This window comes from Hakea prostrata, chromosome 1 (assembly GCF_041222555.1).
Source record: "Hakea prostrata isolate BN-2017 chromosome 1, UWA_Hpros_2, whole genome shotgun sequence".
Lineage (NCBI taxonomy): Eukaryota > Viridiplantae > Streptophyta > Magnoliopsida > Proteales > Proteaceae > Hakea > Hakea prostrata.
Window position 1 is genome coordinate 10,389,736 of NC_142600.1, and position 23,404 is coordinate 10,413,139.

The 23,404-nt window shown below is 34.6% G+C and overlaps 1 protein-coding gene and 1 pseudogene across 3 annotated transcripts; one reads left to right on the forward strand and one right to left on the reverse strand.

Moving 5' to 3' along the window:
- The first annotated feature begins 821 nt into the window (after positions 1 to 821).
- LOC149027382 (26S proteasome non-ATPase regulatory subunit 12 homolog A-like) lies at positions 822 to 7,680 on the forward strand (annotated as a pseudogene). The gene is made up of 9 exons (XR_016174528.1): positions 822 to 1,027; positions 1,188 to 1,382; positions 2,531 to 2,636; positions 2,751 to 2,855; positions 3,069 to 3,125; positions 3,239 to 4,528; positions 4,634 to 4,784; positions 4,868 to 4,945; positions 7,182 to 7,680. The product of XR_016174528.1 is annotated as a 26S proteasome non-ATPase regulatory subunit 12 homolog A-like (transcript).
- A 2,553-nt stretch (positions 7,681 to 10,233) lies between these two features.
- Positions 10,234 to 12,084, reverse strand: LOC149027383 (ethylene-responsive transcription factor ABR1-like). 2 transcript variants are annotated; one of them, XM_089146808.1, is made up of 3 exons: positions 11,727 to 12,084; positions 11,457 to 11,594; positions 10,235 to 11,302 (listed from the first exon to the last, which is right to left on the reverse strand). In XM_089146808.1, the coding sequence occupies exons 1-3, from the start codon at positions 11,968 to 11,970 to the stop codon at positions 10,557 to 10,559; spliced, it is 1,128 nt and encodes a 375-aa protein (XP_089002934.1). In that variant the 5' UTR covers positions 11,971 to 12,084; the 3' UTR covers positions 10,235 to 10,556. The 2 variants fall into 2 exon arrangements, with proteins under 2 accessions (XP_089002933.1, XP_089002934.1); XM_089146807.1 differs by having other exon boundaries at positions 10,234 to 11,302; positions 11,457 to 12,084.
- Between the last annotated feature and the right edge of the window lie 11,320 nt (positions 12,085 to 23,404).

Sequence of the window (23,404 nt, forward strand, 5' to 3'; positions counted from 1 at the left end):
GACATTAGAGTGAGGAGCTTTAAAACTAATATGAGAAAAATGCCAAACAACTCAGGCTATAGGACAATCAAGAAGAAATGTCCCCTGTTCCAATTCTCCACAATACGCCATCCTTCAAAACCTTTCTTCACTCAAAGATCCCTCTCCGAGCCCAAGAGGGATTAGAGGTAAGTCTAGCTTCAAAATGAGGATAATAGATTTGTTTATAAAATTCAGTCCAATGGGAATGAGGTTTAAATCATATCCTTCAAGCTCACTTAAGAAAGCTTTATTTTGAAGCTCAAGATCTCTAAAGCCCAATTGACCTTTTTCTTTCAAGAGACCCAAGAAATCTTTCTATCACGTTCCTTATTATCCCAATAAAATTGAACAATAACACTCTTTAACATGTTGTAATATACTAATATGAGATAGGCAGTTTGAAATGAATCCGGATCATCAACCCTGTCGGGGAGCATTGACGGTTTTACCACCACAAAATCGGTGGGCCACACAGTTAAAAAATATTAAAAAAAATAAAAATAAAATCTCCCATCACCCACTCTTGGGCCCCCTTGTATTTTGGGGGTGGAAAAGTCGTCAGATGGAGTCGCAGATCCGGACTCGTTTGAAATGTGATGCAACATGAAAATAACAATTTGCTCATATTTCATGGTTTTCATCACATAGTAGGGGTGTGGCTCAGCTATAGGGGTGGCCCACTTATAAATATTATTAAGATAAATAATAGGTGGAAACTCTTAGTGGGCCCACCACAACGGTTATGGTTCGCTCGGCCTCCCAAGAGTCCAACGGCGTAACATGCCTGAGGCAAATCACAAGACAAGTTTGCCTCCAGCGATTCGTTTTTGCTTGTTTCGCAAGTGAAGTCTGGAAATTATCTCGTCTTCCTGGGTTTGGTTTACTCTACTTCGCCGCTTGTGAAGGATTAGGTTTTCTTAACCCATCGATCATAGGCGTTAACTCGTTTTTGTTCTTGCCTCACTAGCTGGTTTTGGAGCTCCACACCTGAATTGGTTCTGCAATGGTCGAATATCTCAATCATTTAGATTTGGTCCCTTTGTTTGTCTCTCTTTTGTTCATTTTTAGGTCTCAAGCTTCTTCTCATTCTCTTCCTGGTTGAGTGTTTGTCTTCCATGCTTGAATTTTTCTAAGTTTTGCTTTCCCCCTACGTTTTCCATTTGCAGGAAGGAGGAGGTGATTTAGACGCTGCAATAGAATCTTTGTTGAATGTGGAGAAGCAGATGAGACTTGCCGGAGATGTCCCGGGGACAAGAAAAGCCGTCATTGACATCCTGCAACTTTGCTTTGAAGCACGAGCGTGGCAGACTCTCAATGAGCATATCATAATTTTATCGCAGCGAAGAGGTCAACTCAAGCAGGTTTAGCTTCTATCGAACAGTAAAAACTTCTAATAACGGATAATTGAGAGAGAAGGTTTAGGGTGCGGTTTAAAATTTTCAAAATTGTATATATTGGTTGGTGCAGTTGCTTGATTTGCTGCCTCAGAGTAGATAACTTGGGTTTCATGATCTTAATTTTATATAGTGGAAAAATTCATTTTTGTTATGGACCCCACTGAAAGGATGCAGTTTCTGGGCTGGTTGTAGAATTTATCCTGTTGGGTCCTTCACTAACTGGATTCTGATGCTACACATCATCCGAGTAAACCAGCATCCCTTTCACCAATCACACCCTTTTGCCTGGGCAATTTCTCTCATGCATGGCTTCATATTTCAATCCAGGTTGACACTCCATGAATTAGATGTTGCAGTGCCTTGTGAATTTGCTAATAGTTTATCCTAAATCTTCCCAATAAACCAATTAGCCTTCTATTCATCGACTGAGGCATGGGTTAGGTGTTTAACTGGTTGGAATTCTGACATATTCAGGTTTTTAGTGATCCAATAAAGGCAGAAAGGGACAGGGTGGCCGTAATTCTGACCTGGTATGTTTATGATCCTCTTAATTTCATCTTTCTTTCTTTCCTCATTTTCCATTTTTCATTTCTCATCTAATTTCCCATCCCTCTATTCCTCATCTCTTGTTTGGATCCATGGAGCCAACAGCATTAAGTTGGGATAAGGCTGAGTCTGTTGTGGTTGTTGTACATAATATGCGTGTTGCATTATTTGATAGATGTCATTCAAGTAAATATGTATAACAGTTATATATACATATGTTTACTAGAGTGTCACTTGTAAATGGGGTGGGGGTAGTGAATTCCAGATACCTCAAGGATCAGCCTTAAGCCCATGTTTGTCTGTGCTGGTCATAGATGAGTACTCTACAAGAAATGCTGAGGAAAGATATGCATAGGTTAGATCGAGCAGCAAGTATGGCTCTTAATATAGATGATTGGAGAAAAAAGGATTGGTGTAGCTAACTTCATTTAGTTGATATAAGGCTGAGTTGTTTCATAGTTCTAATGTCTCTAATAGTCTAATTAATGATATTTCTGTTGGACTCTTTAGTATGACATTGTAAGCATAATTGGTTTGCTGCTGTTCACAGTTTCGTCGCTTTTCAGGCAGTAACAGCAATGGTCACAAGGAATGCAGTATATTGATGAGACACCAGATATTGAAATGCGTATAGAGTTGATCAAAACACTTAACAATGTATCTTCTGGGAAGGTGATAATTTATATATGTTAAAATTTTAAATATTGTGATATGGCTTTTAGCTTATCCTTTGAAAAACCATCTTTGTTCTTAATATTTTATTTGAAGCTATTGTTTCTTCTGTAGATATATGTTGAGATAGAGAGGGCAAGACTGATCAAGAAACTTGCAAAAATTAAAGAAGAACGGGGCCTTGTTACTGAGGCTGCTGATTTGATGCAAGAAGTTGCGGTGAGTACTGTATGAGATTATTAAGCTTGCAAAAGGTTTTCTTATAGCATTATATTTAATGGTGATCTCATTGATCTGTGCTGGCTTAGTTACATTGAAACTTAATTGTATGAAAGCAGAAATTCATTAAATATATATTTTTTAATGATGCATGTATTAAATGTGCAGTGCATACATTCAGTTAATGTCTTTATTGTTGATGTCATATTTCAGGTGGAAACATTCAGAGCAATGGCAAAAATGGAAAAAATAGCATTTATCCTCTAGCAAGTAGGAAACTATGCTTAGTTTTTATAGAGGACCTCGATGAGAGAAGCATGGTCTTCGGGACACTAATATGATGCCATTTATTGTTATAACTAACTTGGGATTCAACTTTTCAGGTCCGTTTATGTTTAGACTGCCAGGATTATGTGCGTGCTCAGATCCTTTTGAAGACGAATACTCGTGTTTTTGATGCAGATACATCTAAAGAAAAGAAAAAGTCCAAAGAAGGCGATAATGTTGTTGAAGAGGCTCCTGCTGATATACCTTCTTTGTCAGAGTTGGAAGCAGATATATTATGAACAAATGATATGGTATCCCTCCGTCCTCTTAGACCGTCTCCTGTGTGAATACTCGCCTCCTTGTCTTCTTTACCTAAGTGAAGTGGAATTCTAGCTGTAAGTACACTTCTTTTCTAATGTCTATTGGGTTTTGGGCGTTCTGTTTTGAAATATGATTTTTCAGATCATCAGATGCCTAATTTTTATTGTATACTCTTCTTGAACTTGTATTTGATATTGGTAACTCCAGCAGCCTCATTGTTTTAGGAGTCCTAGAACATAATTGACTTTCAGTTCATTGTATTACTTCTGAACTATTGAACTTTCTTTTCAAATGAGCATTCTAATTTCATGATTGGAAGTACAATGTTTTAGCTATATTGCTTCAACTTTTACACTGCTCATTTCACAATTTCAATTCTCTGGATCATCCTCTGACAATGTTATTTGAATTAGTTTTACCTCTTTTTGTATGGACTGTGATGGCTGTCATTGCACTCAATACCTTAATTGATGAATACAGGGGTGAATGTTACTAGGTTAGGTTATTTAGAATGCATAATCTGAAATTAACATTGTTTCACGAGCAGCTTGAAGTAGTATTGGAGAAGGGAACTGTTCATTGTCTCTCTTTACTTTTCTTTATGTCCCCAACGCATTAGCCGTAACTAATTCTGTTTGCTGCATGCAAAATTATACTGAGTTTGAACGAAACCAAGTTATGCGGAACTGGAAATTGAAATTATTGGAGTTTTAGGGTTGTGCTGTATTTGGGGTCTGAAATAAAAATAATGTGTTGGCTTCATTTCTTCTATGTAAGTACCATTCTCATAATAATGAGCACCTCCAAATCTGCCGTAGCTGCTAGGCAATATCTGAGATCCCTTCTGTGGGAGAATGTCCAATGAAATGGATACCGGTATGGCAGTTCTTGAGTTTATATTTCTACCAAGATTTGTCCTTTTGGATGAGTTCCTACATTTGGTAATTTTTTCTGACAATGTTCTTCTCTTATGTGCTACAGAAAATTTTCTGGTACTTAGTGATGTCACCACATGACCCAATGCAGTCAAGTCTTCTTAACTCTACCTTAGAAGATAAAAATCTTTTTGAAATTCCAAACTTTAGGTATGTCTCTTCTGATCTTTTTGCTGTTTCTGTGACACCTTTCTTTTTCTCTCGTGTGTATTTGTTTCTACTTATGCCTGTGTGTTGTCTTTCTTTCCATCTTAGGTTGCTCTTGAAACAGCTGGCTACAATGGAGGTGATCCAGTGGACAGCTTTTTGGGAGGCATATAAGGATGAATTTGAGAATGAGAAGAATACTCTTGGTGGTTCTTTGGGTGAAAGGCTTCAGAAGAATTAAGACAGGATTATCGAACATGTACTGATCCTAGTTGTTTGAAGAAATTGACTTATTACTTAATATGTTTACTGATTTTTAATTCTTTTGGCAATTGCTTGCAGAATATATTGGTTGTGTCAAAGTACTGCTCAAGGATTACCCTGAAAAGAGCTGCAGAGCTATTGTGCATCAGTGTCCAGGTCTGACGCAGCTTAGTATTTTATGCTCTAACGTTTCCCTTTTGTTATATTCTCCATATATGTTTCCTTATTCTCTTCTTCTATTACTGTTCCTGCTGTCATGACGCCAAACTTGATAACCGTACCTTCGCAAAGAGAAATGAGTTTTCTGGGGAGTTTTTATTATTTGCACATGGGGATGGTAGACTCTAGAACTATTAGTGGTTTATTAGTGATTGGTATGCCCTTTCAATTATGTCAAGGAATAATCAGATGTTATATTTTACATCCAAAAGCCCTTGGTAAATGACACTTTTGGTAATATATATGTGGCCACTGTAATTTCCTTTGGCATCATGACAGCTATAACCCCTATTTATTCCTTTAAGTTGACCCGCTCAGTCTCTTTCGAGATCTCATGGCATCTCTGCTTTGGTTATTACCTATAGATGCTTCAGTCCATAATAACTTTTGGTATCTTTGATCCATTGTATCAGATTTGGTCCGGTATCTCTAATTACTTTTTCTTTTTCAATTCTGGGGTGAGTTTCTGAGTTTTGGCGACTACAAATTAGGTTATGGTTCTCTATTCTGATTTTAGTGCCGTTAGGGTTGTTAGTGCATTCTCAAAACTTTTCTTAGACGACTGAAACTCTTCTTTGACCAAAAAATGTGCTCAACTGGATTTTCAAGCTCACCTGCCCTGCCCTTAATATTCGTAGAGTATTTATTTTCCCCTCCTGTGATCCTTCTCTGTGGTGTTTCTGGTGTAATGGTTATTTCTTACACTCTTCATTTTCCAATTTTTGGAGATCCTTTCCCTGGGGTTTTTAAGAATTAGGAGTCAACCCCACCATTAATGATCAGTTAAGATGGTATGATGGGTTTTGTGCCATTTTATACCAATTAGGTTAAGTTTTCCCAAAGCCACTTTATGACAGTAATTGAATTCTACAAGTGGTAGGGAAAATGCCTGGGTTTGATTGTTGAGGGCAGGCACTTTTAGGGCCTTTTTGGTATCAATTATCATTCTCAATTATGTGAATTTTTCATTATTTTAAATTGTTTGGCATCTATTATCAGTTTTATTTTTATTTAAAATAATAGAAAAACCTCCAAAATCCATAATAGATTTTGTTGTCTATTATGGATTATGGTGAGAATTTCATTCTCTTCATTTATGTGCAGGTTTACTTAAAATTTTATAGTTAAGATGAGGATAAAATAATCAATACACATTCTTTTATAAAAATCATACTTTTCCCCTCTTTTCTCACTTGTGTACTATCATTTTCTAATATTTTTTATTTGACATCAAACTTATTTTTGACCAAATTCACCAAACCATTTTTCATTCTTGACCAATAAGGAATTCTTGTACTTATTTCTTTTAAATAGGTATAATAGAGAATGAGAATTGATACAAAAAAAAGCCTTAAACAAATATGCCTGAGTTTAGGGCCTACTCCAAACTCATCAGCATACTTGGTTCCCACATGGGTGGGACCAGCATCAGGTAATGTGCCTGCTCAGCTGCCCAGTGAGAAATTGGTGGATTTTGCACTTAAATCTCATTCTATAAGTTGCAGTTACCAAAAAAATATTCTTCAACAGACACACGGTCAGAGCCTTGGTCTCCTCCCATTGCTTGGGAGCTTACGGTTTCATATTCTATTTCACTCCCCGATGGGGGGTTCTTTTCACCCTTCCCTCATGGTACTACTTCACTATCGGTCACCCAGGAGTATTTAGCCTAGCAAGTTGCAAGGTGGTCTTTGCTGATTCACACAGGTTTTGATATTTGGTTTGTTATTTACTTAAACATAAACTGTAGACCATGCATTTATCTATTATTATTTTGGATCATTGTAATGTAAAGTACATGATGAATTCCATAACAGAGAATCTGCAGAACTAATGAATGTCAGGCATTTTTCATAAATTACACTAAATGAGTCTTTTGGTAATTAGATTTGTTGTGAGATGAATATATGCTTTTGTCCCATAGTAGAAAGTTGCTAGTACCATGCTTCACTTTGTATCCCTGATGTTTTCTGCTGGTCTTGTTGAAACTAATTACTAATCTGATGCTGGTGCTGTTTTTTTTATCATTTTCTCCTGATATTAAATTGAATCAAGAGTAAATCTCAGCCACCTAGAGAAACTAAAATGGAGTCTGCCCAGTTTGTATTATGTTGTCAACTGTAGTAGCTCATGAGCCAAACCGTTTTCTGTTCTTCTTCAAACTCTCTATCAGGAAGCTGAGAAGCACCTTTGTGACATGCTTGTAAACAAATCCCTAGTGGAAATAGTCACCTTCCAGAAACCAAAGGACAACAATTACATTCTCAATTTATGGTCGGTGAACTTGGTGAAGGTGCTTTATCTTGTTGAGAAGAGTTGCCATCTAATCCACAAAGAAACCATGATCCACACAAACTAGCCTGGTGAGAACTCTCTCCCTGTTTCTATGAGAAAAACGAATTATTATTTAGAGGTCATGTATATGTTCTATCTTCTATTTTATATAAAAGATTGTTTGAAATTCTCTTTCATTTATCGAATTAAGATATTGAAACTTTGAATATGAATTTTTCTTGATCCTGCCCCTCAAAAATTAACCAGCTGCTGGGAAAGGGTTACCCACCTTTATTCCTTGTGCAATAAATTACTTCAGACTCCTTTATGGCTTTATCCCTTTCAGACATATCTTTTGATTGGAAGTTCTATGTTTATTGTTTGAGGGCTACATTATTCTTCTTATCCTTCCTTCTCAAAAGAGAGAGAGAAAAAAGGGGAAAAAAAAAAGTAAGAATATAGCCTTGACCCATGAATTTGTATATAAAATATTCAAGGTAAAGATGGCCCATTGGAATTGAAGTACACAGGACTGGGGCTTTTCAAGATTTTTACGTTGAAATGGATCTATTCAAATTTCTGCTGCTATCTCATGTGTAGGTGTTGAAGAGCCAGCCAGCCAACCCAGGAAAACACTTCAACTGGTGAACATTCCTCGTTATCCAAACTTACAGTGTTCCCCAGAAAAGTTGGGAGTGAGTGTTCATATCATGATTCACATGCTAATCCAGAAAAGGATTACTCAAATCATGAGGTAAGGCAAGGCAAGGCAAGACGAACATAACAAAGTGATTAGCCGAAAAGAATAAAGAATAAAACCCTGGGGCCTTTGTTCGGTGTTCACACTTTGAACTCCATCTCAAAATCAGTCAGGGTTACTGAAGAAACAACCAGAATCAACCCAAAAAGAAATTTTCTGAACCTCTTTTCTTTATGGGCGTCGGCCATCATTAAAACGGAGTTGGCTTTAGAACAGCAAAATATAAATCTAGCTCTTATCACCGTAAGTTTAGAATGTTATTCGGCATGTCAAAACTCAAAATCTTCAAAGCTGATGGAAAGAGTTGAATTGAACATTTTAATCTATCCCATATTAGGTTGATCTAATATAGTGTTTACACATTAAATTAGGGCTCATTAGGCACAAACACTTTCAAGCTTTATTTTATTTTTTTTTATGTATTTTTTAAGTTTTTATCTGATACAACCAAGCTTCTATAGTCATTGTTTTCGATAGTTTTCACAAACCCTTGTCATGGTTTCATTTCTGATACCAAATATTAGGTATTGGATTAGTACGTCAAAAGTTTTGAATCTATTAGAACAAGTTGACTCAAGTCCTTTTAGGGCCTGTTTGGTTACATGAGTTTGGAGATTTCAAATCTATGAAGTCTCTAGATTTCATGGATCCATGAATTTTTACAACCAAACAGAGTATAAATTTTGCATTTATGAATAAAAAAATTTGAAATCTCTGAATTCATGTAATCAAACAGTCACTTAACCTATCCTATATGTAATGCATATACACCAAACTGGACACCAGACACATAATAAGATTACTGTAGAGCTGGTTTTAAAACTTAAAAAGACTAACAATCCGTCTTATATATATGTGATTCACCACATCAGTACCTGACCTATACATTGGGTTTTGTTATGATACTTGACCCGTGGCCTTCTAAATTCGTGACATGTAAATATCCATCGGGGCCCACTAAGATGTAAAATTTCAGTAAAAAACTGAAGGAGGCTTGGCAACCTAACTGCTTGGGTGTGATACGAACAAAGCCTTTAATCTCTCTCTCTCTCTCGCTGCTGCTTGCTTTCATACCAACTTTCATTAAAGAAAGTTGCAGAGCAGCTAGAATTGAAACACGTTTTACAATAAAAATAAAAAAAAATAAAAAGAAATAGCAAAGAGATCGAGATGCTGAGATGAAATGCAATGAGAGCCCACTTTTTGAGGTCTCTGAGATAGCGACGTTTCCTAAGAAGCTTCTCCTACAAAGTTGACTGGGAAGATCAGAGAAACGATGGTCACATATGCTTCCACCTCACCCATGACGTGAAAGAGTGAAAGTCTAATTTTAAAAATAAATACTAGGATCCCAACAAGAATGTATTTCATTATTTTAAGTGACTAAGGCATACTTCACCTATACGAAAGCCTTTTTTTCTCAAGAAACCTTCAAAAAGTTTTATCATATTTGTTATTATTATTATCATTAGTTGGAATAACGGTGATTGTTCTTGAAAATATGGGTTCTCTCAGTTCTGTTTATGCGTTGCTGCTCTGTATGGATCCGTAAATGGTTTTCCATCTGGAGAAGCTGAACAAAGTATTTCTATTTAATACAGGGGAAAAAATTGATTCTGTCTTTGTTCTGTTTCTAGTAAACTCCTTTAATTAATGTCACTGTAATCTTTTAGGTAGGTTGATTTTAGTTTAGATATGCAATGATCATCTCATGTAATTGCTGAATCATTGATTTTATCCTTCTACATTATTATATCAAAAAGATTTCTGATTTGTTGACCAGAAATTTTGACACAGACTCCATGATCAGCCATCCACCATGAAAAGGAATAAATAACCTCCCCATTTTTTTCTGGGTCAATGAGACCCAGTTATCAATTCTCATCCAAATACCATTTTCATTGTTGTTATCAATTCTCATACAAATACTCAGAAGACTAGACTTTGGGTTCCAAGGGGATTTAAAGAGATTTGATGTTATTGACGTTCTCAAGTTTCAATTTCTGAGCATTCCTCACTTCATACTATGCATGATACTATGAACTTTGATTTCCCTCTTGTGCAAGTAACCACCCCAAACCCTCTTTCCCCTGTTTCCTATGAAACTACTTCTGGAAATCTGGACCATTCTTTGGGGTTTTAACTTATTGATGTCATCATGAATGCTAAAGAAGCAAAGTTTTAAAGGGAAAAATACTTCTATATCCATTGTTTAATCTGTGCTACATGAGACAAATAAGAGACCATCCGACAAAGGTGACGTTTGTAGTGTTAAAATCTCTAGCGTAAACATGAGAAGATAAAGATCATTAGAGCTATAATAAGGCTGGTAACAATGTCTATTCTCTTTTTTGTTCTTCCTAATTTTTAATTTATCATGAAAAAAAATCAATACAGAGGCGTTTGATGAACAGTAACAAACGGATACAAATCATAAAAAAGGAGACAGGAAGACATCAAACAAGCAGCAACCAAATTTAAAAAAAAATGAAAAAACTGATAGAAGATTAAACATCAACTGGAAGATGACGAAGGATAATTGTCTGAACTCGTCCAAGGCAGTGTCTGAAAATCTGAGGAGGCACCAGCACTACCACCTTGATTATGAGTCTGTTGTGGATAACTTTGATAACCCATCTGTTGATGACTACCGAAAAGCGAAGGAAACGATGCAGAAGAGGATATCATAGAGGAAGATGATTGTGAAACAGCAGCATAAGGTGTAGAATATAACATCTGTTCCAACAGATTCGTGGGCTGTCTTTGAAAATTTAGAGAGCTCTGAAGCAACTGTGAATATTCATTGTAATCTGTAACTAAGTCTGAATTCGGTAATTGATTCTGAAGCACTTGAGATTGCATAAATTGCTGATGAGTTTGAGAAGCTGGCAAAAGGGTAGCTGGAGAATCTGAAATGGTCAAACGGGGGGCAGCTGAAGAAACTGGGTTTGGAGGCACCAATCTAACGTTCTCTGGGAAGTTGAGTTTTGCTCTGTTTCCTCTGAATCTAAGAGCAGCTTCATCATAAGCTCTAGCAGCTGCTTCTGCTGTATCAAATGTTCCTAGCCAAACTCTTGCAGCTTTGTGTGGATCTCTTATTTCTGCTGCCCATTTCCCCCACGGCCTTTGTCTCACTCCTCTGTATCTTCTCCTCCTCTCTCCCTCTCCTTCACCAGCTCTCTGTTCTTCTCTGCCAGTGTTAATGGTTTGAGCTGCAACTGCAGTGGTTGTTGTCATAGAGCTCTGGCCTTCTTGTTTTACTGTTAGAGAAGAGAAAGAAAACATTAAAGGCAGATCTAGAACAAGCCTGGCGGTGCAGCGGTGGAAGATTAACAAATACACTATTCAATGAATCTGGACAAGAAAAATAAATAAATAAATCAAAGAAGAAGAAGAGGAGGATTTAGAACTGACCTACAACCCGAGAAGAAGATTCTCCTTGTGAAGCGTTAAAATCACCAACACCTCTGTAGAGTCTGAGAAGTGATTGAGAAATCTGACCACTTGTCTCTTCTTCACGTTCTCTTTTTTTTCCACCACTACTCCATGAAGCTGACGAAGAAGTGGTAATATATGAAGAAGAAGGTGACGCAACAGAAACAGAAACAGGAGCAGAGCTTATACTTGATGGAACATAAGAATTAAACTCTGACCCATAAATCCATTGAGGAGCACTTGTATCACCTGAAACAACATGGGTTAGAGCAGAAACCATAGCTGACATCTCTCTTTCTGGATCATAACCCGAAAACAACGATGCCAATGATTCTGTTGCAATCCTTTGTTGCTGAAACGATGGTGGAGGTGTTCGTGGTGGTGCAGGTGGCTGCTGAGAGGATCCTTCATCGGTGTCTTGTCTTTCCACCATGGTCGAATACCTTCCATACCCACCTGTATCTCCTGGATTCGCCACCTTCACTAAGCACATCAAAACTAAAATTCAAACGCTGACTCGACCAAAAATTCTTTGAATGATCCACGAAAAGTAAACCTCTTGTCTTTTGAAGAGAACCCAGCAAACCTATCACTGGAAAATCAATTGGCTAACCAACGACTATATAAATGGATCCAAATTTTCAAAGCGCCGCCATAACACAGTTGTTTAAAATTTGGGTTTTTCTTTTCCTGTGCATTCAATTTGTTTTGTAAATAAATATAAATTAGCAAATTCAGATCAGATGCCGCCTTCGCCTTTGGTTCATATTATGTCCACACCCTGTAGATTGTAAAAATTAATGGGAACCAGTTGGTTTTTCGGTTCTTAAAATTTGTATTTTGAGGGAATGTCGGTAACTTCGCAGAAAGAAAACGTTTTGTGTTTGAGTTCTTATCTAGCCGACATAAGCCCATTTGGGTGAAAAATTAATGGGCCTTCTATGAGTCCAATTTGTTTTACTGTAGTAAATCTATAGGCGTCAATCTGTAAATGGTAAAAAAAAATAAAAAAAATAGTAGTACTTTTCTTTCATTCATTTTGCTTCTTCAACCTTAAATATGGATTTTGAGTTCTTCTCTATCTCTAATTACCAAAGTTTCTCTTCATTTTCTCTATTTTTCATTTTCTCTATGTTTGATTGTTGCGACAAATACCTGTTTATATTATTTGTGTTTCCTGAAGCGAGATTTATCAAACAACTATAAAGGTTTTACTACTTCCAGAAACACTCAAAAACAGGTTTTGGTATTTCTCAAATCAAAAACACTTGGTGGATTATCAAATACATCTTACTTTTGGTTTTGATTGACACTAGGTTACGATCAGTTTGGTTTCGAGAACGTAATATCACAATCCAAAGCCTATCAGTCAAGACATTCGTGCCAGTTGGATTCGATTTAGTTTATCGGGTTTATTCCCTATCTCCCCTCCCTTGACCTAATGTGTCTTAAAATGCATATTGATATTCTAGAAAAAGCATAGGATAATTTCTGATGAAAAATATTATTTTGATCTAGAGTTAGTATGAATTACATATAATATAATTGATATATCTTAACCTATTGACATTTGCAACAATTTTTTTTTTAATAGTAGGCAACAAAATTTGATTAGCTCCTACTAATACCATGAACTAAGACGAAGATTGGTTCCTAAAATGAAATTTGACAGAGAAGGTAGTTGTCATTAATCAAACTCTATGATCCTATATAGTGGATAGACTTTGACATTTGATAGAATCAAAACTATTAAATGAAATTGAATGCAATAAATAAAAATTAGACTTAGAAAAGGAGTTTACTGCTTTTTGATAGTAAATTGACATGGATGGGCATTTTCAAGTCTTCCATGTCCATCGTTCTTTTTTGACCATCCAGATGAATTGATATGTAACCGACAATTGTAGTTTAAATTATTAGAAGTCAACTTTTGGGTCAGATCAGATCAAGCTTCAATTCTGTGCAGCGAAAATTATAGTTATCAGATTGAGATCTCGATCCGACGACAATACTTTCCAGGCTGAACAGTCTTGCACAGGACTGAAGCAAATTCTCCTTCATTCTCAACTTCCTCATCATTACTAAAATAGAATCTTGAATTTTATTCAATTCGAAAATATTGAATTTATAAGGTTTGATTGAACAAGCCGATTAAAGTCAATTATGGTTCAATTTGTATTAAATTTCTATGATATGAAACTTCAGAGGATTGGTAGGATTAGTAAAGACTAATGTCTCCTAATACGAAGTTAAGAGTCATAATTTCTTTACGCCTAAAACGAAACCCCATTGATATATAATAGTTATCTCTCCTCTTGTATAAAAATAATTATTCCTGAAAATATAGTCGAAGCATACGTAAACTGGTTTGGAAGAACCAAAGTTCTCAACAAAATTCTATTTTTTATTTAAATAAAATAAATAAAATTTTAAGTGGGGGAGAAACCGTGTCAAACTATGTTTATCTAGATAAAGTAATAAAACATTTTTTTTTTTTGGGTAAAATAATAAAACAGTTTTCTTAGATTACTAAAAAGTTAAAAATACAAATAGAAGATGTAAATTGACAGTTCGGTTGTTGTAATTTGTAATTACTAATTAGTATTTTTTTTTAAGGATGGATTTGTAGTTTCTTAATACTATAAATGGAAAAAGGTCATAAGAAGTCAAAGACGCGTGGTACCACATACATTAAATAAAATGCCAATTTGGTGTCGATCATATTTTGTTTTTAAAGTACCGATTCGGTGCTTCATGTCGTGTTGTGCTTCATTTGGTGTTTTGATATTCCGGTCAACTCTTCATTCCACATTGAGGGTTTTAACTTGTCTGCACATTTCATGTGAAGATCGTTACTTACATTTATACATTCTTTTATTCTTTCATTCACAACAAAAACTCATGCAAACAATATTGGTATCTGTCTTCAGGGTTTGAGTCACGATTAAATAATGAAATTGTATAAAAAACGGGTTAAGTATCGATATTTCACACATGAAAAAAATGGGAAGAAAAGTCTCTTTAACTACGATCAGGCCATTGACCTCGGTCTGGACTAGTTTGGAGGTTGAACCAACAAGTAGCGTAAGGATGAAAGAATCCGATGGTTATGGAAAGAAACGTGCTCTTGTAAAATTCGAAATGCATGATTGTGCTATGAATAGAAAACCTCAACTGACTAAAAAAAAAGAGGAAAACCCTAAGATCGGACGGCTACCAAGAAAAATCATGCACGAATCCAACAATTAAGAATAAGAGATAAACCCTATATAAACTAAAGGGTCGCACAGAGCAGAAGTATCTGAATCGTTTTCCTTCATTATCGTTATTCAATTAAGTTCTACATCTAACTAGAGCTCTGTGGTGTTCTAACTATTGACTTAACCTTCGGAGGTGGCTTCTCGAGTCAGCTAACAACAAACGTTGTTTTAAAGGATTAGAGGGCTAAACAATTTTTGGATGCATTAGATTTATAAGTGGGGTCTCTTTTGGAGGAGGGAGTGACGAGAAGGTGACAACGAGTTCGATTGCTTATTTGCTTTCTTTTTGAGGGTGTAGGTTAAATCCTATTCTGATCATTAGTTATCAAACATTTACAGAGTTCATCTTGACAATATTAACTAGAGATACATGTTCCTCGTAAATGTGTGATGAAAGAAACATCACAATAAAATTATTCTCTAACTTCCAAAATAGAAAATTTCAAAATAAAAATTAAAAAAATCACATATCGATTTTTTTTTTAATATATCTTTTAAGTACATCCGTATGAGTTAGCTGAGAAAATGGTAATCGTGTTGGATCATGATACACCATGTGTACGGACATATAAAATAATTTTATGCTTACTTTTTGTAAGAAATATTTTTTTAAATGGAATTTCTTGACTTACTTAAAATGGAATCGCGTGAGGCACTAAATTCTCCATAAAGCATGATTTTGCCCTTAGAACAATTTTTCGAGTTTGGTCAAAAAAAACCAAAATCTTCCACAAAGAGGTGAGAGGTGCGGGAAGATATAAATGTAATAGAATACATTGGTATCATCAAAATAACATTTAAATAGAATTGAGTGATTTAATATTTTTTTTTTTTAGAATTTGAACATGTGATAAATATATAATGTATATTATTCTAGTCAATATTTTTAATTGAAATTTAATATATGATCAATTTAGTGCTGTTGATATTATTTTTAAAAATAAGAAAAAAAAAGATATGCATGTATTGTGACTAGACATCTCTACAAGTGTTGAAAGAATTATCTAGAAGACGAAGATTCATGCGATTGATCACCATGTAAAGAGATATTCTTGGAATGCTTATTTAAAAAAGATTGGGTCTTCTCCATTTATTCTTAAATTTTAGTTTAATTCTTAAAGATTCATGTAATCAACCTCATTAAGATGAGATAAGGTCATAGTTGTTGTAATATTATTTATATTATATATAAAGAAATTTTGAATTTTATATTTTAAAGCTTGTAAGTGAAACACAAGAAAATTCTAACTTCCTCTTCAAGATTTTATTCGGATTCTTAATTATATAATTTTTAATAAATTAATGTTGACTTGATAGTTTTCTCTTTTGAAAATGAGATCATCTGAACCTACCAATGAAGGGTTGCTTCAGTCGATAATGACCGGTACCTCTTAATGAAGAGGTCGCTTGTATTTTGTGAGTGTTTTATGATCTAATGCATATGACATTTTATGATTAGATATTTAGAAATGTTTTATTTTGATATTGATAATAGCCAAGAGAAAATTATTTTTTTTTTTGAATTTTTGTATCATCTCATTTAATAATTGAGGAAGTTTTATTTATTTATTTAATAAATTAATAATTAAATATGTCGGCAAAAACGTTATTGAAACACGTGAATTAATCAGGTTATATCATTTTAATTAATAACCTATATAACCATAATGGATAGGCAAAAAAAGGAAAGAAAATAATGATGTCACTTGCGACAAGGGGATTCTGTTCATATTTGATGCACGTGTATTTATATTTTGTAATATTTTATAAAAAAATGTGTGATTAATGTGCTTATTAGTGAATACAAATGGTTTACGTATAAAATTGAGTTGCACTTAAGCTCTTTTTGGTATCAATTATCATTGTCAATTATGAGAAATTTTCATTATTTTAAATGTTTGGCATCTATTCGTGAATTTGATCTTATTTAAAATATGGAAAACCTCCAAAACCATAATGAACTTGTTCCTTATGGATTTATGAAATTTCTAATCTTCAGTGAGTGCACAAGTCAATGAGAGGGTAAAACAGCCATCACAGGTTCTTCTATAGCAACAATACTTGGGCTTTTCACTGTTTACTATCATTTCTATAATTTTTTTCTCAGCAAGACTTATTTTCCATAGATAATTTATTTTTTTAATAGTCACCAAACCAGTTTTCATTCTTTACCAATAATGTCTTGTACTGGTCTTTTTAGTGGCATCATAGAGACTGAGAATTTTGGTCCCAACTAGACCTAACAAATGGGGTGTTATATCTAAAATGATTATATTAATTATCGTTTAATCATATATATATGATTTTAAAAGGATATAATTTTGATCATTAAGCTATTAGCGTTTAAGATCAATGTTATAGTGTTTTTTTTTAAATAATGTGAGCTTAGTGATCATAACTTGTGGAATAATAAAAATATATTTTAGTCGTAACATATATATATATTAGGGCCTATTCTGCATTACATGATATCTGGGTTAGATTTCATGAATCTTTAGATTAATGAATGAGAGAATTAGACCCATTTGGTTGTGAAAATCTCTAGATTCATGAAATTTAGAGATTCATCTTTTTACACTAAAAACGTGAATGTGCAGATTTATGGGTATGAGGTGAAATCTAGAGATTTCATCTCTACTATAAAAACACTAAATATTTTCGCATTCATAAAAATTACAGATGAATCCACAGATTTCAAATAGTGAATTTCATAAATTATGACTCCACATATTTGAAATCTCCAGACTCATATAACCAAATATGCCCTTAGATAATCTGGAGGGTATTTTGGTCATTTCAAATTTAAATTTTGAAAATACTTAACGGTAGTTAACAGTGTTAGTCTAGTTAGGAACCACATGTAATATATTGTAGTAAGGGGATTCAATATTAGTTTATAGTCCACTAAAGAAACCCACACTTAAAAACTCTATGATTTAAAAAATAATAATTGTGAGTAAGTAAAGGATATTTAAGTCATAATACATTATATTAGATAATCTGAGGAGTAATTTGGTCCCTCCATATTTAAATTTTGAAAATACATAATGGTGACTAATGGTGTTAGTATAGTTGGGGACTCACACGTAATATATTACATTAAGGGAACCCAACATTAGTTTATGATCCACTAAGGGACCCATATGTAAAATTTTTTTTTTTTTACATGTCTCCATCAATGACTAAATCTAATACTTAAACCATAGTAAAGAATACAATGGCAATCACTAGCCGTGGTTCAAAGCATGGTTCAAAAAATTGCATCTGGATTACTTGGATTAAGGCTTTAGGTTGTAGTTGACACTTCATGGTTTTTTTTTTTTTTTCTCTTAAATATGTAAAATATGAATACTTGGTCTTCCCCAGTTGAGAAAAATTTTGAAGGTAAAAATAATAAGCAATAAGGTCATTGTGGCCCCAGTGTTAAAATCCTGACTTTGCCTTTACCTTGGCCTTAGATTACAATTGCGATCCACCAACCATTGTGCGCAACATAATCGAAAAGTTGACTAATGATGATCATTTCTGCCAAACCCCTTCACCCCAATTGACGGTACAAAGAGAAATCTCTCTTAGAGAAGCAGAATATCCCATTATGATTCATTTTGACATTCATGAAAGGAGGAATTGAAAAGTTCAAGAGTCAATATTCAAAGCTCTAAAAGCTTAACTACAAACTATGTATGGTGAATTGGTCTTTCTAAGATCAAATTGGTCCTCCATCAACACCTACTCTTTTGCAATTTGCAATACAATCTCAATCAATCTGCACCAGATTGTCAACCTAGAAACCCTTATAAATAAAATCAGTTACTCGTCAAACTACGTTATCCAGCCAAATTAAGATCCAGAGATGTTGTAGAAAAATTCTAAACTTGTGGACTTGAGATCTTATTTTAAGCTTATATATAGTACTTTATTTCTTCCTTTTTGCTGGTCAAATACATCATATTTCAACCTATACAAAGTCTACTCCACTAATTGAATAAGGTAAGATGTCAACTTTAGCATCTGACCTGAAAGATAAACCAGATAAACTGCAAATTGGTGAGGTCAACTTAAAACCATGAAGAAATCCAAAGTCACTTCTACCTCGGTAGGTTGACTTTTACAGAGAGCAGCTCTATTGAAATTAGGCTATGAAGAACAGAATCAGGATTCAAATCTATCCTGTTTAATGGTTTGGAAACAGTATTGGATCTATCATGATTCATGAATCTGCTGGAATCGACCAAAATGTGCCTTAGCCCCAGAAGCCTGGTGCAGCACGAGCGAATTTGGATGGGATTTTGCTAGGTTAGTGCCGCTGACATGGTGATGCCTGTGGTGCCCAGTGTTGGATGGAAGCCATGTAAATTCTATTAAATTCTGGCCATTTAAAACATCATGGGTACTCGTAACCAACTTAAATGGAAAAAAAAAAGAAAGAAAAAAAAAGGGGGTTTTAAACTCAAATCTACCACTTGCATGATTGTATTGTACCGGTGCTCAACGTCTCAGTCAGGCTTCTTGGGTTCTTCGTCGTCGAGACCTAGACCAAGTTATTCGCCCCCACCACTGTGTGCATTAGGTTACAACGAGTTGTATTGTCTCCTAAGATGCAAAAAAACCTAACAGTTGTTGTTTTTTAGGTTTGTTTATGCTCTAACTAATCTGAACATAGAGTATTTATAGAGAGAGAATAGCTTGTTTTGTGAATGAGGGGGTTTAGATTGATCAGATGTACAATATTCATTTATTACAGCTAGATTATTAATGTTAATATAACCGTTGGATCTATTTGGATTCAGATGGATCAAACTCCATCAACCTTGATCGACTGTTGATAAAAACAAATGGTCCAAACTGGATCTCGATCGAAGTGCCAAGTGCGTGCACCAAAAGTGCCTCAACTGCCCACGCAAGTGCACTCGGACGGTAAGCCGTCCTCACTCATACACTACAAACACACATTATTGTTTCTTATTATTATGATAGATTGTAATAAATGGAAAGAACCTATCCCATAAATGTGTGATAAAAGAGACTCAAGGTAAAATTACTTTCTATCCTAAAAAATTGAAAATTTCAGTTCTCAACATAAAAGAGATCTCAAACAACACATTTTTGTTTGTTTTGTATATTGCTATGAATCCGGATCATCTCCCCGTCGGGGTAGCACAGAGTGCTCTCCCATGGCTTCCTAACCACAAAAACCAGTGGGTCCCACTAGTGATTTTTTTTTCTTTCCAAAAGTGTTTTTCACCGTGGGCCCCATTGGTTTTTGTGATCAAAAAGCGTCGGGTTCACTGATCCGAACTCGATATGCTATATGTATGAATTAGTTTTTTTTTTTTCTTTTTCCAACATCCGTACGAGTTGGATCATAATATGTGATTTGTACGGACTTATAAAAGGATTTTCAAATGGCTTTTCTTGAGTCAACATGGACTTCATGGGGGTGCACGAGCACTAAATTCATGGAATTCATTGGATTTTTTTGCACTTTAAGAACCAAATTTTGGAGTTGGTCAATAACCAAAATTTTCCACAAAAAGGTGCTGGCCAGGGACATATTCATGCACTGTAATAAATACGTATCGTCAAAATAAGAATTAAATAGAATTAAGTGATTGAATAGCTTTTTAGAATTTAAAATGGAAAATATATAAAATTTATACTATTCTCTAAGATATAATAGTCAATATTTTTAATTAAAATTTAACATGCAATTTATTTAATGTTCACATTTTAAAAAAATAATATATATATATATATATATATATATGCATGTGTTATGACTAGACATCCATTTAATCGCATATAAAGAGATGTTCTTAGAATGCTATTTTGATTGTATCTCTTATTTATTCTCATGCATGTTTAAATTTTACTTTATTTTTAAAAATAATTATATTTTATATACATATGCATAAAAGAAAATGTGGGTTTTTATATACTTTTATCTAGGGCTTTTTGACATTTTATTATTATGACCTTCAGATTTTAAATGAAGCACTCAAATATTGATGACAAACAAGAGAAAAACGTTTTTTTTTTTCGAATTTTGGATAAATTCATTTTAATAATTGAGAAAGTTTTATTTATTTATTTTGCAAATTGATAATTAAGTATGTCGGCAAAACACATATTGAAGCACGTGGATTAATGAGGTCACATCATTCTTAATGGATTGAGATGCAATGAGATTCTGTTCATATTTTATGCACGTGTATTTTTATTTTCTGTTCGTTTATCAAAAATGTATGATTAATGTGATTATTAGTGAATGCAATGGTTTACCTCTGAAGATTGAATTGCACTTTATGGTTAAAAAATGATTGATCTCTCTTCCTTGGATACCCTATGGACTTCCAAAACATGCAAGTGTTTATATTATGATTTAATCCACTTTCTCTCAATGAAGTAATTATGGTTTCGTGCCCGTGAATAAAAAAGACGATTTCCAATACTAAAAATGATGAAACTTGCATAAGAGATTAGACATAGACCGGATTGAATGCCGGACAACTACCTCCGATAACTAAGTCAATCGGGGATTAGATTAGGATTTCGAGCGAAGTCTGCTCACAAATTATCTAGAAAATGTTTCTATCCTTACATGAGGGTTGGACTTTTTTAAATAATTTATAGGTTACCTTTCTTAGAACCGACAGAGTTTCGAGCACTTGCCCGGCCAACTCTTTCTGGGGAAAAACTTTATGTTTATATTGGCATTTTCTTCTTTGTCTTGGCATGAATGGAGCATTCCATATTGATTACATATGACCAGGATATGTCCCGACCATATAACTGGGAGGAAACCAGAGTATAAAGCCGACCCTACACACGTGCGTGTTTACACATATGCATCAAATCCAATGTCATGACCTCAAATTATAATTATGGTCCATCGATCATTATGTTAAGTCAATTTTATGAAATGATAAGATCTGCCAACCCCTTAAAAGCAGAATATCTCATTATGATTAATTGGGCATCCATAAAAGTGAAAATCCAAGTTCAAAGTTCATGTGTTGAATAGATTTTTCAAGATAAAAATGGGTCCTCCATCAACATCTACTCATTGCAATTCAATATCACTCTGCACCAGGTTGTCAATCTAGAAAAGTTCATAAATGAAATCAGCTGATGATCGTCAAACTACGTTAGCCAGGAAAATTAAGACCTACAGGTCTTGTAGAAAAATTCTAAACTTGTGCACTCCAGAGATTCAAGGGAACCAGAAAAATTCCAAACTCGTGCACTTCAGAGATTCAAGGGAACCAGTAACTGATCCCTTTAAGATTATAATCAAATACATCATTTTAATTTCAACATATACAGAGTCTACTCCAGTAATCTTCTTCTTGGTAAGAGCGAGTCTGCTCCACTAATGAAATAAACTAAGATGTCAACTTCAGCATCTGACCTGAAAGATAAACCAGAAACTGCAAATTGGTGTGGCTAAGTTAAACCATGAAGAAATTCAAAGTCCCACCTTGAGATATTACACTTTCTACCTCGGTCAGTTGACTCAGAATAGAATCGAGATCCAAATCTATCCTAGTCCATGGTGTGGGAACTCTTGATCAGTCATAAATCTACTGGAATTGTCCAGAATGTGCCTTAGCACCAGAATCCTGAACGAACTAATTTGGATGAGATTTTGCTAGGTTAGTGCTGCTGATGTGGTGTTGGTGCCTGTGGTGTCCAGTGTTGGATGGAAGCCACGTAGATTCTATTAAATCCTAGCTGTTTAAAACATGATTCAGCTATCCTAGTTGTTTATATAAAACCTCTCCTGAGGATGTAGTCGTAGTGCGCACAAGCTGGCCCGAATGAACCTCAGATCAAAAAAAAAAAAAAAAAAAAAAATCCTGAATTTAATATCATTGATCAAAATGTTTTCAATTTTATGCCTAATATGAATGGATTCTTGACATGTATTCAATCTCAAAATAAGATTTAATTAACTAATGATGATCGAAGGTGTTTCCTCTCCATGTGGGTAGAAATGGTCTTTGCAGTCCTTACCAGACTTAGAATTTAGCAATTTCATAATTCAATTTACTTCCAATGATTTTGGCAATTCTCCAATTTAAGGTATTTATGGGCCAGCCCATTAAGCCTGAACAAGAATGATTTCAGGCCCATAATTAGGTCAGGCTTATTCAAAGGCCCACAGTTGAGCTATCATGGATTCAAGTTGGTGACATCACTGAGCAGGTAATTTGGCAATTTCATTAACAACATAATTCAGGTCTAAAAGGAAATCAGAAAATATGAATGCTCAAATGACTTTCAAACAAATACAAGAGGGGGAAAAATGATGATCTCTTTACAATTCTCTCATGTAGCATATATACATACAATTAACAGTTAATGACAGTAGATGAAATTAGTTTTGTTTTACCAAATTGCAGATTTTCAACCTTTCCCAGCTTCGTGTTTGGCTCAAGTCATTATTTGCAGAAGTTGGATACTTCCCCCCCATAACGTAGTGGATAATGAACCTCTCATGGAATCAACCAATTCAAGCTACTTGAGAAGGCTTCTTCTACTTTGAAATGCTGAGGTGATTCCCTGGGGATGGTTGGCTCTTCATTTTCACTTTACAACTGAAATGCGAGAGCCCAAATCTACAATTTCAGTAAAACGTAAACAGTGTGTAGCAGATTTTTCAGG

Bases quoted from the DNA above. Each gene is read 5' to 3' on its own strand.
- LOC149027383 (XM_089146807.1), bottom strand. From the start codon at position 11,970: ATGTGCTTAGTGAAGGTGGCGAATCCAGGAGATACAGGTGGGTATGGA. The intron at 11,303-11,456 runs GTCAGTTCTAAA...CTTCTCTAACAG, and splicing joins ATCTTCTTCTCGGGTTGTAG to TAAAACAAGAAGGCCAGAGC.